Source organism: Typopeltis vanoorti, chromosome 21, assembly GCF_054136105.1.
Source record: "Typopeltis vanoorti isolate ZY-2024b chromosome 21, IOZ_Tvanoo_1.0, whole genome shotgun sequence".
NCBI lineage: Eukaryota > Metazoa > Arthropoda > Arachnida > Uropygi > Thelyphonidae > Typopeltis > Typopeltis vanoorti.
The window spans coordinates 33,253,421-33,271,872 of NC_143569.1; the positions used below are offsets into that span (position 1 = coordinate 33,253,421).

The window sequence follows — 18,452 nt, forward strand, 5'->3', positions numbered from 1 at the left end:
GGTGGGACCCAATCCTTTAGGAACATGTGCTAAGTGTAGCAGAGTCACAGAAAAGGAGTCATTGGCTTAAAGTTCATCTGTCCCCTAACTCACAAAATAAATTTATTGCAGAATGCTTGAATCTTGTGAAACTACACATTTTGCTTGAGAGGTAATCTGCAAAGTACTTTGTAGTAATAGTAGATTCCACACTAGATTCTTCTCATATTGAACATTTAACATTTTGTTTGCAATATGTATTTTAAAAGAAATGAAGTATGAGATTATTATTATTATTATTATTCCTGATACCTCCAAGGAGTCCAAAGACTCATCGCAGGAGAACACCTACAACTGTCTCAACCACTACGCCGAACTGCTACTACGAATCATCTCCATCAATGCCATCTACCGTCCACCTCCACCACAACTAGTATTTTTGTCTGTAAATTGCGTGTGTTCTGAAGGGCCGATTTGTCTGTATGCAGGATGAAAAACCCGAGTTTCCGTGAGAAAAAACCCTCCTACCTTCGTATGAGATCGGCCTTCAATTGAAATCGTCCAGATAAAGATTCCTCCAGTCATGACGAAAATCGAAATTAGGCCTATTCCAATCGAAGGGCGCAATGTACCGTTGTCCTTCCAATTGTGCTACTGAGACATTTGTCCCTCAAGAATTCTAAAAATTCCATTCCCTTATTGCTAGAAATTCAAGAAAGATTTCTTAAGTTTGCAGATTGTAGCAACAAAAGAGAGGAAGAGATTGCTCAGTTGATAACTGATGTTCTTTCAATGCAAGTTATTCCTCTTAGTGATTGTAGAGCTCAAGCCTACGATAATGGGGCAAACATGGGCAGAAAATATAAAATGGCACACAAGCAGAAATAAAAGAACAATGCCCAATAGCAATTCTTTCAGCTTGCAGTGGTCACACATGCAACTTATGTGGAAAATGCTGCTTAATGCATACCTGAAGCAATAACCTTTTTTGGAACAATTCAGACTGTGTACCACATGTTCAGTTCCAGCCTTAAGAGGCGAGAATGACTACAAAACAGTATTGGTTGTTGTCTTCATGGTATGTCTAAAATAAGATGGTCAGATCGTGTTGAATGTGTAAAGTCTTTTGCAGTTCACTTGCCTAGCATTAAATTACTCATAGCACTGGAACACCTCCTAGAACTAAATTTGATGGCCAAACAAGAAATGAAGTTCATGGAGTTTTATTATATGAGACATCTTTTGCCTGTATGTTAATGTTAGCTGCATGGTACAAAATATTTAGCTAGCATAGATATTTGCAACAAGGTCATTCAAGCTAGAGATGCCACACTGGATGTTGAAATAGCAAACATAGAACTCTCCTCAGAGCTGAAAAAAACTTCAAAACAATTGGAAATGCATGTGGAATGAAGCCACATTGCTTGTGTCAAACCTAAGTATAGAAATAAAACTCTTCCATAGATGTGATGGAGTTAAGTGCAAGAAGGTAAGGTCACATGAAGACAGCAGACCTAATGTTAACTTGGAAGAAATGAATGGAACAGATGATACTCCAGAAGAGGCCTACTTCAGAATGTGCATGTGTTTTACGTTTTGTTAGACAATGTTATAGCAGGATTAACTGTCTGCTTGAATGCTGTTAAGCATTTAGCAGAAAAAGTTGATTGCTTGGAAATTATCTCACCATGTGTGAAAACAATGTGGAGAGAAAAGATCTTAATCAGAGCAACATTGTGCTGACTTTAATGGTGATGCTTTTGGAAAAGAATTACAACATTTATCCTTGGTATATAAAACAAATGAGTCTCCACAGCTCAGTCAGTATAGCCTAAGCCCTTTGGTTGGAAAGACCAGAGTTTGATTCCTGTCAGTGACGTGAGGAACCTTTATCTGGTCTCTTTTGACTAAAAGGTAAGTAAGTCAGTCTCATGTGGAGGCAGGGGCTTTTTCGGCCTGGAAACTCAGAATTTTCGCCCCCCAAATCAGGCAAACCGACCCATAAACACAAGCTTCTACAGACATAGGACACACCAGGAGGCATCGGGATAACCACCTTATCATTAATATGGTAGCGATTAAATGTAGAAAATCCTTAATACCACAAGGTAAAAGAGGAGGGAAGGAATAATGTTGGATCCTACTTTCTACTCCGATGTGTATTCTAGTTGTTGATTGACTCCTCATTCGAACACAGAGAATGTTTATTTTATACTGCGCCACTCTATGTTCAAATTTTGCATGAGCAACATTGAGGAATCAACCATCAACCAATCGCTATTATTACTAACTTAATTTTAGGCCGAGGTTCTCTTTATTATATAGGGTTCCCGCTAAGATTTGAATTATTTTAACGAGTGGTGCAATGAAGAAATTAGGCAAATACAAGATTCAATTCAAATAAAATTATTTAATGCAGTGTCGCATAAATTTACATCAAAGCAAAGATTTCTAGTTGGGAAAATACAGTTAAACAATAATTAAGTTTTCATTGAGATACTAGCAAACTACTCAGCTGAGTATAATAATTACGATTAGAACTTATGCTTAGAGATTATATTCTTCTTATTATCAAGGATTCCTATCACAACTTCACTCTTATCAAAGTTATTACTATTCAATATAGTTTAAATATCAACTCAGTTTAACTATTCAGAACAGTTATAAAATATACACCATCAGACATTCATTTGAAGATTTCAAAGTTCAATCAACCCAGCAAAATAGTTTACAGAATTTTCAGTATCCAATATTACATTAAGTTTCTTACAACAGGCTTCTCTATATCACACTTTCAGTCTTGAACTATTAATCCAAATGGAACAATATTTAGGACGTCAAGATGGAAATGTCTCACTATATCATACATTTGATCTTGAATAGTTAAATACAGCAATAAGGATTAAATATGTTCCCTGGAAATAAGTTCACTACTTCACACTAGGCATAGAAAAGATAATCTTACTGGTATAAGCAGTATAGCTTCTTCACATCGAAAATCCTATGAACACACTTAAATTCTTGTTGACTTTGACTTTGAGACTACAGAAACTTAAAAGATTCTTCTGTTTCTGTAACTGATTAATAGACTCGGGAGAATATATCCTTTTTCACTAGTCCAACTTAACTTCCAATCAAAGTGTCAAGCAATTCCCAGTCCTTATTTCCATTTACACCATGTTAATCGGCCACCTTCCTTGCCTGCTTCCCTACTCCCATGTGTCTAACTTTCTCATGTACTGCTTATCAAATCCTACTCTCCTTTCCCGCCAAAATCTGGTTCTAACTGGTTTTGTTTATATCCAACTGGCTTTATGCATCCTGTACAGTCACACACTAGCTAAAAGTAGCATCATATCTCATAGCAGCCAATCTTAAGGAATTTCCTGGATACATTAAAAATTCACATATTACAGTTTTTAACATTATATTAAAGGAAATTAAATTCACAAAATAATTGATATTTTTAATACAGCTTTTCATAACTAATTTATCCCAAAAATTTATAAATAAATAAATATTGATTAACATAACTTAAAAGAAATTACATAAAGAGCATATTATGAACATGAGACTATTAGTTATAAAAAAACAAATTTTGCTTAGGGAATGGTATTGGACTCTGAATGATGTAATAACAATTTCCATTTACTCTTCATTCAGAATCCAACAATAAGATATAGAGCAAATTTTGGAAATGCATAATTAAAACCATTAGATCTGTTGAACTTGTTAATGGATTACAGACTTAGTGACCTGTTTCCAAATGTTTGTGTTAGCTTAAGAATACTATTAACAATATTTACTGCACTGCATGCCTCTCTGGCTGAATCAACATTTTCATTCATTTGCAAATGAATTTCCAAGATTTGGTTCTTGTTTTTAATCTTTCATTTTTTTCTGGAACAATGTTTGTGTATTTGAGTCTAGTTCACTTCTGAAAGAAAGATGCTCAACTTTCATAAATCTTAAAAGTTTTTTATGCACTCTTCTTCTTCTTTTCAATATGACATTCAGTTTTATTCTGCTCAAAACTAAATGATGATCCCATCCAATTTCAGATCCTCTGATATTCTTGTGATCTGAAACAGTGGGAAAACATCACTATTAAAATATCATAGCAAGAAGGTTAAAAAAAAAAAATTTTTTTTTAACCTTCTTGCATCTTTTCTCCATGTAAATTTATTCACATTTTTATGTTGGAGCATGGTGTTAGTAATATTTATCCCATATCCTGAAAAGAAATAAATCCAGCAGGTGCTTATTATTCTTATTAGCTTTACTTCAAATTATTCTTCAAATTTTCCCAGAATATTTCTAGATATCTGGTAACCATTTCCTATTCCACTATTCAGATCTCCAACAAGGCCCAACTTCAATGCCTCAAAAAAAAACATTCTCTGACTTCTTAGTAGAACCTTCTGTGGAGCCATAAGTACAAATAAGTCTTGTTGCAACCCATTCTGATATTTGTCCACATCACTCTACTTGATACTGCTTGCAATTCAAAATTATCCTTATACTTAGTGTTGAATACTATAGCTACTCCTGCTTTACTTGGATTTTTATTGTCCAAATATAACATCTTGCATTTGTCACTTAGAGAGATCTTACATGTTTTTGTCTTTTGTTTCTTCCTTTAAGAAATTAAAAGAGTGAAGGCATACCTATACATATACTTGTATATCTAAACAAAAAGGTTTTTTCTTTCATGATCAAAATACAACAAAAAATAACTGATAATATGCATTCAGAATAAGAATTCATAAGAATATTTTTTGTTTCTAATGATCTACATCTCTTACAATGTCCCCTCCCCCTTTTTTTTTGACAAGGAGGTATATACAATAAGCAAAAAAATAGCAGTGCAATACTTTTTTTTTTTTTTTGAATACTGCTATGCATGAACAAACAAATTAACTTATAATGGATCCATATATCTAATTAAAGCATCTGCTTTGCATATTATATCCAACTTATGGATATAAATTTTTTATTTCACTATTCAAATATCACTGAACTATTGTCACAGAAAAGGCAACACATATTTGAACATTTCAAGTAGTCAAAATGTAAAGATTAATCAACTCAGTAGTCTTACAAACTTACCAATAGCTGTGATGTTCCTATGTTATCTAGAGTGAGAGACTGAATACGAGAAATGTGAACCCCTAAATCTCTGTGGATACCTGAACATTCAATGCATGTAAGAATTCCATAATTGGTAGAAAGCCATGTGGGATCTGGAAGGATTGTTAACATAATTTTTTAAATGGTTACTATTGTAGATCAGTTTCCAATAATTAAGATAATAATGCGATACACTTTGAAATTTCTACGGTGGTTTAAATTTTCCTTAAAAAAATTATGCACCAAAAAGTAGTAAACAATAATAAATGAATTTCTACCATCAATTAAGCTAGAAAAAGGTTTCAGGTCACTTTTAATTAAATCAGTGATGAACAAATATTGATTGTAAGGATCTGAATCAGGTCTTGATGGAACCTTGGTAGCTTGATGGAATCTGATAGCTGAGCTGCTTGATATATTTGTTCTAGATCAAAGTGTGTCAACAAAGGACTTAATATTTTCATACTTAGTAGTGAAGAAGCCGCTTTTATTAGCAACAAATCTCTAGTTGGGTCAATGGTCATTTAGTTGCAAAAATCCCCATTCCCATGTTGAAATTAGTATTATTCTCAGAGTCCAAATGCTTTTTTTTCCTGACATCTTTTCAATTACTTATCTTCAAAATCCCTGAAATTACATTTTGTGGATTTTGGAGATAAGTAATCGAATTGTATTTTGACAACTTATTAACTTCACTCCCATCAAACATCACATAACAATTGATATCTTCAAGCCACTCTTTCCTATTATGTAATTATGTGACATTGCTAAAATCATCCTGCTTTCTATTGATTATTTTGAAGTTCTGCTATTGGATAAAATGGAAGATAATTTGTTATCTGTCTTGTAAAGTGACAGATCTTTGAAATCACAGATTTTTGGCAGCTATGACAGCATCTTTGTAGTATCATACCACCCAAAACCATTTGATATTCCCAAAAAAATTTACAAATTTTGCATATTTTATTAAATAACTTTTATTAAAAAAATAAAAGTTGATTTCAATACTAGATATATATGTAAAAAAAAAAAAAAAAATTTTGGATATTACAAATTTCTAAACGTACCCCATTATCTGTAGGTGACACATCACTGTTAATAAAGATGCCATACTCTTGCATGCCATTTTAAAAGAAATGCCCAAAGGTATACTCTCACTACACATGCAACTATTAATATAACACTCTCCCACTGCAAAAACTATTGAAAATTTCCAACTAAAGTCCAATGCTACTAAAGAAAATTCACTACAGTAAACTATTCTTGTGGTCTCTATGAGTTCTCTGCATTCCTCTTCAGCCATTTACTGTCCACTGCTGGATGAAGGCCTCCTCCAAATCTTCCATTCAGTCTTATTTTGAGGCTTTCTATGCCAATGAGTTCTAGTCTCTTTAATCTCATCCTCCCATTTCTTTGATTGTCCTGTATCTGTTTTTTCATCTCTGGGAAATGTAATATAGCTTGCCTCTGTATATAATGTGTATACTCCAGATGACATTAACATGAAGGTCAAAACGTTGGGAAATAAAAGTAATTATTTCTAACATAGTTGTCTCATTAATTTGTCTGAAATTAATGCTAATCACCGTGTAAAACTAAATGAAAGAATAGTGCCATTTTTTTTTTTCTGAACCCAGCTTGTTCTGGGGTTGGCAAAATCTAGTCTGTTTTGCATTCTGTTACTAATGATTTTTGTAAAAAAAAAATTGTTGAAATGGGACTGATAAGGCAGTAATGTTTAATATTTTCTTTGTCTCCTGTTTTTTAAAAACCAACAATAAGGATAGTATTATTCCAACTCTTGGGTATTCTCTTCTGTTTTAGGCAGCATGTATAAATTTTACTTAACATAATCATGACTGGTATGCCACCAGTCTCTCTCTCTCTCCCTCCACTGCTCATCATGCTACCTATTGCATACTGAATTTTTTTCAAAACTCAGGGCATATTTCCTTATATTCCATTTGGGATATTGCATTTTGTTTTCATATTGGCTTCAAGTCTTAGGAATCATCATATAATTGGTATAGAAGGATTCTATTCTTATCATCTGTCCTCAGTTAGTACTTCGTTTTCATCTTTAACAGATATTAATGTATTTTGTTCTATGGACAATTGTCTTCTCACTGCTTTTAGGTGCATACTGTTATCTATTGTAATTCTCTGTACTGAGAGTTGATAATTCCAAATTACTTGATTGAAACTGTTATGAGTGGTAAACAAGCACACATGGTTTAGAAATTGCAAATGGAAAGCAATCTTGAGATTTTTTTTAATAACAAATAATAAAATAGTGATGTGAAAGCAGTCAATTCCATCTGCTTTATAGGATCAAAATGGAGAAAAACATACTAATAGAAAAAGGATAGAAGAAATTGTGCAGAATTTTATAATGATCTCTATGCAACTAAGTGCCAAGTCTCAGAACCTATCATTCCAAAACCAAGCAATATACCAGATGTACTTCCAGAAGAAATAGAACATGCCCTTAAAAAAATGAGTAAAGGTAAAGCCTCAGGACTTGATCATGTTAAGGCTGAAGAAACCCAACAAGGTGGACCAATTATTTTCAAAGCGTTGGCTGCCAGATTCACGTGGTACTTCAAAGAAAGAAAGATTCCAGAGGAATGGAAGACTTCAAAAACCATACTTCTATTCAAAGAAGGGAACAAGGAAGACAAAAAATTATCGTCCAATCTGTCTACTCTCTCACATATATAAAATCATGAACAGAGTAATACTGAACAGAATCCAAAACACTCTTGAAGACAACTCCAGTAGAGAACAGGCAGGATTCAGAAGAGGCTTCTCCACAACTAACAGAACAATGCAGAGAATACCGAATCCCTCCATGTTTCCTCTTTATTGATTTTAAAAAAGCATTTGATACCATAGAACACAATGCAGTCACATCAGTGCCTTACTGGAAATAAATGTGGATCCTACTTACATTCACATGATAAAAGAAATTAACAAAAATCAGACCACACAAATAACCCTATTTGATCAACCTATAAATATAGATATAAAGAGAGGGATGTATCAAGGCGATGTAATCTCCCCAAATCTATTTACCAGCACTTTAGAATACATTCTGAAAAAAATAGACCTAAAGAGAGGAATAAGCATAGATGGTGAAAAACTATAAATCCTTATGTTTGCCGATGATCTAGTACTGATATCCCACAACCCAAAAGACCTAGAAGAAATGGGTGAAAAAATATACACAAACAGCAGTAAGATAGGCTTAGAAATGAATCTAGAAAAAACAAAATGGATCAAAAACATTTACACAAGTGACAGTCACCTATGTATTGATGGCATCCCTACAGTACGGGATGACTCCTACAATTACTTAGGACAAACAATAAAAATGAATAATGATTTATCTGAAGAACTAGCAAAAAGAAAGAAAGCTGCATAGCTATCATTCAACAGACTAAAAGAAACACTTACTGATCCAAATCTCTGTGAAGGCAAAACTATTTAATAGTGACATTCTTTCATCACTCACATATGGATCAGAAACATGGAACACGACAAGAAAAGAAGAAGAAACTCTCAGAATAACTCAGCGTGCAATAGAACGCAGGATTTGTAACATCAGCAAAATGGAACATGTTAGAAACACAGAACTAAGAAAGAGATCAGGCATAAAAGATGTGGTAACTGCAGTATATGAAAGCAAGATGAGATGGGCAGGTCACATAGCCAGACTCAGGGATAACAGATGGACGTATAGAATACTCAACTGGCAACCAAGAATAAAGAGAAAAGCAGGAAGACCACCTACAAGATGGGAAGATCCACTAATGAAATCTATGGGTATAAAATGGAAGAGAGGCTCAAGATAGAGATTGTTGGAGGCATCTTTGTGACCTGCACTCATGGAGAAATCTTGAGTGAAACACAGGTCCATCAAGGTAATCAAGTGATGTGAAAAAGAAATGAAACTAGCAAAATAAAAAAAATCAGGTTTGACAGTTGATTTCTGCAGTAATAATACAGTACTATTGTACTGTATTATTACTGCAGAAAACTTTAGCTGCATTCTGAATGGAGATCCTATAGAACAAGTCAAGCATTTCAGCTATTTAAGCATAGTTTTTAGTGAAAATGGCAAGATAAATTTGGGAATAGACAACATAATAAGCAAAGCTAGGGCGAAGCTAGCTGAATACAGTTATATGGAATAAGAGCGAAATTAGAGCCAAAACACCAAACTAGCAGTATACAAGGCAGTGTTCAAACCAGTTTTAAATTAGGGATCTGAGTTGAATAAGAAATAATGCACTTGATCAACTAGAGACCAAAGGTATGAGGAGTTCTGGAAAAATTAGGGGAGTGAATGATGGCATCAATGGCACAATTATATTAAAAACAAAGATGTTAGAAAAGAACTTGACATTATTAGCATTCAAAAATAAGTCAGAAGAGCTAACCTAAGGTAGTATGGCACTTAAAAGAATAGGCGACGAGAGATTAGCAAAACAGGTGTTTGATGCCATGATGGCAGGAAAGTGGCCCAGAGGAAGAGCAAGGTCTCAGTGGATTGATTCAGTCAGAATTGCCTTAGAAGCATGAAATGTTAGATATTACAATACTGGAGTGCTCATAGGTAATAGACTTATTTGGAAGAAAATTGCTGAAAGGAGATTGACATTATTGTTAATGTCAACTTAATCATGTAGTGCTGTCATAGTAACCTGAACATTCCTCAATTATTGTACAGGAACCTCCTTGGATCCCATCATGGGAGACCCAAACTATCCATACAATCTATTATACCTCTCCTTGAACCCATTAACAGACAAAGCACCCATAAGTGACTCTGGCAACCCATTTCACTAATTCACAACACTCCAAGCAAAAAATCTAGTCCTTATACCCCTACTAACCACACCTTTATTCAACTTCCAGGAATGATCTTTGTTCTGGTTCCTCTAGCCAACTGCTGTATTATTTCCACTGTATCAATCCTATAAAACCCTTTATGCAACTTAAATGTTTCTAATATATTCCCTCTTTTTCTGCTATCAACCAACACATGCAATCTACACACTATCAATCTATCTTCATGGGCAACATTCCACAGACCACTCACTGGTTTGTTTGCTCCCTTCTGAATCCTCTCCACAACTTCCTCATCCCCAAGAACTCCCTAGATGACCAGACCTGGGCACAGGAATACAGATGTGGACATATCAAGGTCTTATAAACAGGAACAACAACTTCCTTATCTCAAACAAGCTAGTGTATTCTTCAATAGCCTAGTAATCTTATGGACTACCTTAGTAACCCTAGTAATATGTCCTCTAAACTTTAACTCTATCTACCACAATCCATAAATTTCTAGCTTCATCTCTTTCCTGGAGTTGAATTCCATTAATGCAGTACACAGCTTGTAATCTATCCCATAATACAAAACTTTCCACATCGCCTTGATTAATTATTACTCTACCTAATTTTTTTATTACTGGCAAACAACTAAATATTTCCTTTCAGGTTATTTCCTGTATCACTTATATACAAATTAAAGAGCAGTGGACCAAGCACTGAACCTTGTGGCACACTCTCCTAGTCACTTGTTTTTGCCTTGATTCTTATATGCCACTTTTTGATATCTGTCCATCAGCCACTCTCTTATCCACATAACCAGTATCATATCCATTCCCAATTTAATCTAATTTGCATAACAGAGTTCCATGCGGTATTCTTTCACGTCTTTGAAAATCCAGCAGAATCATTATGTAGCCATTTCCTACATCCAACTCAGCTGCTACTCATTATAAAAAGTCAGTAAATTACCAAGTCATGACCGACCCTTCACAAAGCCATGTTGTCCCTCATGTCAGTATCATATTTTTATCCAATCATTCTTGAATTCTCTTTCTGTACCATTTTTTCCAGTGCTTTAACCACCATGCTTGACATACTGATTGGTCTATAATTTGCTACTGCAGTCTTAGAACCTTTCTTATGCAAAGGAATTATTTTGCCCTCTTTCTACACCCTTGGAACTCTACCAGAGCTGAGACTCAAAGAGCCTAGTCAGAAGCATTGCCAGTTCCCTTGCACATTCTTGCAAAACCTGAGTGGATATTATCTCAATCTAATCCCACAGCTGTATTTACATTGAGATTCTACAATATCCCAAGAACCTCCAATTCATCAACCTCTGTTCCCACATCAGTCTCTATCACATAAATTACAGCAGTAACCTTACTTGGGTGATATACCCTTGCAGAGTGATTACTCAGTAGCACTACTATTTTATCTGCTTCTGTTCACCTTTTGACCATCAGCTTTCCTTAAGTTCATTATTCCTCTTACTTGCCACATAGTGAAAGAACTCTTTAGGATTTCCTTTGGCCTGCTCAGCTAGTTTCTTTTCAATCTGATTTTCCTTCATACTGGTCACCTTTCTTGCCCAAGCTTTGTACTGTTAATGAGTTTGCTGGTCATCTTTCTTCTTAAATACCCTCCACAGCATTTTCTTCTTCAGCAGCTCATGCTTAATGATATTACTCATCCATCTAACTCTTATCTGATTAATCGTCCTTACCCTAGGTATACTATTTAATATTGTCTCCTGTAAATGACCACCTTAAATATCTCCCATGCACCACTAATAACCTTAATCTGCAGTGTTTTATGCCATGCCATAGATTTAAGCTTCCTCCTAAGCTTGTCATTGTCACCTATCCTTTAGTTCCACATATACCCTCTTCTTGCAGAATATTCCTCATGTTTTACAATCTCTCTCTCAAGTCAAGACTGCATTGTCAATTTTGCCAATTGGAGGAAATGTGGCCACCATGGTTATCGATAGCTCTTCTGATCCTATGACCAGGTCCAATACACTGACCCCTAGTCCCTTCCATCACATCTCTCTCAAGTAGGTGTATAAATTCCATTTCCTTCCTGTCATGTGATCTTTCTTCCATTCAGTCTATATCTCCATAGTTGAAGTACACCATAATAATCACTTGAACTGCACTCATTGTATTAAACTGCCAGTGAGTGTCCTCTAGATCATTAGTGGAACCCCCCTGGCCTATAGTAACAATCAACTATATATTTTGTGTTACTGGCCCTGATATCACACCAGACTCGCCCAATTATCTCCAATTCTTTTTGGCTGCAATTCATCCTCTATCCTCAGCAGTAACCCCCCTCCCTCCCTGCCATCCTTCTATATTCTCTATTTTTCCTGAAAATACCAAACCCTTCACATTCTATCCCTGTAACTACATTATCTGCTGTTAGCCAAGTCTCACTAATGCCTGTAACTTTTGGTGAGGTTGCACTAACCAATGCCAACCATTTGTCCCTCAGGAACCTTTTGTTCCTGATACTTCTGGCATTAGTATATAGAAACTACAGCATTCCTTTAGCCCTCCCCCACCACCACCCACACTTACTTCCTGAATTGCCTGTCCTATTCAATATTTTTGCTTGAGAGACTAGATTCTGCACTTGTTGGTCATTCTCACACCCATTTATGCCATGGGTGCCTTCACAAAATCACCTGATTCAACCATAATTGCTTAAATTTTCTTCAATTTGCACTTTACCATGCTCAGTGAACAAAGCTCTCTCTCTAGACACCTAACACCAAAACCATTTAAGTGCTGTTCAACAGCATTATACAAATCCTTCTTTCCATCAAACACAAACCACAAATCCTACATCACTCCTTTTGCACAACCTACATATTGATTAATTTGCTACCGATGCTGCCCTCCTCAGTTCACCTCTCTCTTAGTGTAGGAGACTTATCTTTGCCTTCTCACTCTTCAATTTTACTTCTTGTCCATGACTGCTTTACATCCTTTATCTTCTCAACCCTGCTAATCTCTTGCTGCTGCTTCAAGTTTTCAATTTCACACTTTGTTGTGTGAAGGATAACATTCAAGCCTAGTATTTCTTTATTGAGTTCTCCTCTATTTCCACGATACCACATTCAACATTAATTCCAATATTTTCCAACTTACCATCAATATTTTCCACTCTACTAACATTTGCTCCATTCTCATAACTTAATAAGCACTCACTCTCTCCAGTTTCAATTTCCTTTCACATATCCTTTAATTTCCATTACGAATATATTTCACACACAATGCACTGCACAAAATCTCGCAAATTCAAATCACCCAACAGCATGGTCTTTGCTGCCACTGTTCTACCATGCACTGGTGTCATACCAACAATATCATATTTAAACACAAACTACAAGGTTTACTTAGAAACTAAATAACTCAGTCGATAACACACCAGTTTAAAACTAAAGCTACAAGTTAACCTAATATTATCAATTAAAATTACATCCATCTGGAGTGCTAATAACCATACATCACACACAATGTGTCCAATAAGACAAAGATTAACTTATTAAAAAATGAAAATCATAGTGCTAGACAATGTCAATTAATGCAATCACTCATATCATGTTATACCTTGTATTGTCATTTGCTATTGGGTTTTGAAGGATAGTTTGTTAAAAATTTCAGAAAGGATATGATAAAAGCTTGGAAATTAAAACAACTAAAGTCAGCCCACAGTTGTGAGAACCTTAGCTGGCACAGTGCTAAAAAGAGTCAATTCATGTTGAAGGAGAGAAAGGAATAAGGCGAGGTACGAATTCGTCACCAACATGCAAAATCACATGCTTTATACTTATCATTTTCCAACTGTTATACAAAAAAATAGTTTACTTTAATAACTAGAATGTTCATAAAAGAAAAGCTAATTTTCAGAAGTGTAATAATAAACAGTCATCCCACGAAACACATGGATTACCCTATTATCAAAATACATTTGCCTTATGACATGCACAAACGTGTTAAAAGGTCTCGCATCTGTGAACAAATTAAAATATTTTATTATTCCAATATTTTGTGAATGTCAAATTAGCATCTTCAAGGAAATACATACAGGTAGTGCTAGTTAACATGTTCAATGATTATAAGAATCACGTCATATAAAAGGCACAATAGGTAGATTAAAATATTCTAAATCTATATTATTATTATTGATGCTTTTTAAAATCAATTTTCAGATTAAAAACGAAATCAACAAAAATAAAACCGAATGGCTGAAGGATATATCCTTCAAAAGGTAATAAAACTGCCTCTTTCATCTTCACTTTGGTATTCCATTGACTTATCCTACTACTATATATTATTACTGCTCAAATTTAATTGATTTAGCATAACAATTTATATATGTATACAATTTCATTATCATTTTTCTAGTATTTATCAGAGGGATGTAATAAATATGACAAGTGCCACAATTATAATTTCTTCGTTAGTTTCAGATTAATAACTTTCTTTAATGTTTTATTTTATTTATTATGTTTTTTTATGGTCTCTGATTTCATCACTTTTTTTTATTTATATTTTGATCTCTAAGTCACTACTAACTGCACCAATTTACTTGTTGTGATCATCCGAGTCCTTTTCCTGCCATTTTACTTTCAAATACTTTCTTCATTAATCTTTACAGCTTCCATTCTGTTTAAGTAACCATAGTACCCCATTGTGCAAATCGCATCCCCCCCCCCCAGATGTGTACAATACTGTGCATTATGGGAAGGGCCACTACCAAGAGAACTGATCTTGGTAGTGGCCCTTCCCATAATAGTGTAGCCCAATCGTGAAGATACTTTAATGCACATTATGTTCTGAAGGTGTACCATAATGATAATATCATCTAAAGTAGCTCTGTCTTCATACTCTACTCACTATCGATAGTTTGGTATATACTGTACAAACTGTAAAGAGCTAAAGGTATGAGAATATCTCCTGTCTGTGTGTTGCAGGAATTGAAAAGAATTGCGATAATATAAAGGATTTCAAGGCCTACTCATCTTGGGTTTTTGGATTTATGAAGAGAAACAATTCAAGTGTGCGCACCTCCACTAGTGTTGGACAAAATTTGCAGTGCAACTGGGAAGCGAAAGTAGCTAAATTTCATTTGTTTCTGAGAAAAAACTTGTGTGTGTGTGGGGGGGGGTTGATGCTTGCCACTTTGGGAATATGGATGAGGTTCCCGTAAGTTTTGACATGACTAGTTCTAGAACTGTGAAGCTGAAGGGAATAACTGCAGATGGTTCCAAACTGCCACCGATGATGATTTTCAAAAGAAATACTATTCCAAAAGGTTGTGATTCCAAATATATTATTGTTACTGCTAATGATAAAGGTTGGATAAATTCCGAGGTTATGAAATTTTGGTTGGAGAATGTGTGGCGAAAGAGAAAAATGGCAGTTTTCAACCCAAAATCGTTGTTAGCGTTGGATTCGTGTAGGGCACACACGACAGCAGAAATTAAAACAATTGTAAGTAAGTATTCCAAACTGGCCATCATTCCAGGTGGTTTAACAAAAAAACTCCAACCCCTTGATCTTGCAATAAGTAAACCATTCAAAGACAATTTGCAGGCTAAGTGGGAAGACTGGATGATGAATGGCATCCATGAATATAACATAACAGGGCAGATGAAAAGAACGTCATATAAAGATATAGTTACGTGGATTGTAGAAAGTTGAAAATTGATTCTTTCAATATTGAGTCTGATAAAGAATATTTTTGATTTGAATAGTGTGATGTTCAATAAATATTAAGTAATACTTCTACCTTCGTTTTGTTATTATATTTGATTTACCTCTCGTACCTTTCAAATGTATACTACGCATGTTCATTTTTAATGAAGTTATACTTTTTTGTATAGATAACGCACGCATTATCTATCTAAAAATACAGTAATTGTTTTTTCTCTTGGTTGTGCAGTTTAGCATCTGTTGAGGTTGCCAAGTTTTTTAACAGTATAGAGACATTTTTATTCTAGTATTCGGAAACAACAGACAGTTCAAAAATATCTAAAAAAACACCTGAATAAAAATGAATATTCTGTGTATTATAAGACATTGTTGATCTACAACAAAATACCAGCATATGCGAGTTTGATAAGACTCACATATGCTGGATTCCAGAAAGTGTGGATAATTCTGATGTTATGTATACTAAGTCTCAGTAAACAAAAGAAAATTCTTGGAAAATGGAGTGAAACATACACAAACCATAGAAATACACATATGTGCAACAAATTTTACAAGATGATTTGCTGCTCAATCAAACCATATTTATTCCTACCATACTCTGTAAGTTTTTTTGTTTTTTTTAATTATGCCATCATAAATTTATTTATTCATGACTAGACTTTATAAAATCGTGCTATTCACTCTACCCAGCAACTTATAGGACACAGATATCACAAATGTTAATTATTAATAATTCGTTTACCATTAATGAAAGTATTTCAACTCACACTTATTCTTTCCTTTCATTTCCTATTCTTACGTCTTATAAATGATGGTCCACATATTTCCATCTTTGAGTATTTCAAATATACCATTCTCCTTCATTGTTTTCTAATAAATCCTAAAACAAACAGATTGTTCCCCCACTCTACAGAAGTATTCAAAGTTATCCTGCAATTAATTGCATTGGATCAATTAAGATGAGCTCTGATGTGCTATGCACTCTCAAAACTTTCATATATCGATAAAAATGCAATCACACAGTCATGGGCATCCGCAGAGGGAGGGAAAAAAGGGCACTACCCCAGGATTGAGTAAAAAATTCCACAAATTATAATCATAAAAGTGATTGAGATATGTAGCCTTACACCCTTGACCATGGGATGCTTTGTCTGTCTTAAAATTTTATTATGGGTTGGCATGTTTTGGCCCAAGTCGGTGTACCCATAGAACACGTTTTATTGCAGCAATAAAGTACGTCTTCCTGTTTTTAGTTGATCTTTTTCTGATTTGTGAAAAACATTTTCACTACTGTGTGAACAGCATCCAGTTCATTTTCCCTCTGTGTCTAGTGAGTCACTGAGTGAAGTGTGAATTGTAAATTTATAGTGAAACAAATTTAAACAGAAAAATTATTTTTAAAAAGTAAGTGTATGTAATTTAATATTATTTTACTCGTTAGTTTTATGATTTTTTTTGCTTTTAAATTGAAATAATTTAATTTAGGATTTTGGGATTAATTAATTAGTTGATTTTTAATAAAATATGCCAATCAATTGTTTTATATATGAAATTGTGCTAAAAACTATTAATTACAAATACTTCCCCCCCCCCCAAGAATTAAAGATCATTAAAATCAGTGTAAAATGAAAATAATGTATTTATAGTTTACATCGACATATAATTACATAAAAAAAATGCTAAAAGACGTTAATTGATGTAATTATTTAATTAAATCAATAATTTAAAAATTTATTGATGTAATTATTTGTCTCCAAGTTTTGTCCCCCCCGCCAGGAAAATTTTCTGCGGACACACTCGGTCAAAATTGACGAGAAATTTGTGCGGGTTATGCAACTCATGCTACAACAGCCCAACAGAAATGGGCACACGATACCATTGCATTTTATCATTTTTTTTCGCCACAGGAGAAAAAGAAATACAGAAATAATATTGTTGAATTTGTCGAACTTTATTGTAGTGCAGTTGGAATTTTTTTCGCTTGATTATACTGTAAATTAAAGATATCAAGAAATTATATACTTGGTTTAATCCTTTATCCAAGTGTAAGCAAACAAAGTTTGAGCCCGAAGTATTTTCAGGACTGGGGCAACTCGTATATAGAAGCTAATAACTTCACATCACTAGCCTTAATATCCCATAATGCAAAACACATATCCTTACTGACATGTATAGGACAGGTCACTATCCATACTGGTTTTGACCTTTATTTAGGTCTCTTCAGTGACAGCCAGATCCAGAAGTGATACTAAAGTTGAAGTAATGCCGAAGTCATATTTTCATATACGAGTTGCCAAAACATATCCCAACTTATTATTAAATTACTCTGGATTAGAGAATGCTGTTGGAAGTTTTTTCACTCGGTTACATTATAAATTAAAGATACCAAGAAATTATATACTTGGTTTAATCCTTTATCCAAGTGTAAGCAAACAAAGCTTGAGCTTGAAGTATTTTCAAATATTTTCTGGGAAGTGACCCTTCCCATAAAGCATAGCATTATACATACCTGTAATGATGAGCTTTGCATTATGGGATACTAAGGCAAGCGATGTGAAGTTATTAGCTTCTATATACGAGTTGCCCCAGTCCTGAAAATACTTCAGGAGCAAACTTTGTTTGCTTACACTTGGATAAAGGATTAAATCAAGTATATAATTTCTTGGTATCTAATTTATTGTAGTGCAGATGCAACCTTTATGACCTCTTGACTTGAAAAACATTGAAAACGCTAAATGAAACAGATTATTATTATTACTGGTATTTGTAGAGTGT

The 18,452-nt window shown here is 34.2% G+C and overlaps 1 protein-coding gene across 3 annotated transcripts in view; it reads right to left on the minus strand.

Annotated features, from left to right (window-relative positions):
• Asap (ArfGAP domain of ASAP) overlaps positions 1 to 18,452 on the minus strand; it is a 718,739-nt gene that overhangs the window by 371,471 nt on the left and 328,816 nt on the right. For all 3 annotated transcript variants that reach the window (XM_090411444.1, XM_090411445.1, XM_090411443.1), the window contains exon 16: positions 5,089 to 5,222. In XM_090411444.1, coding sequence (XP_090267570.1) covers positions 5,089 to 5,222 — 134 coding nt within the window. The remainder of the gene's footprint in view (positions 1 to 5,088; positions 5,223 to 18,452) is intronic.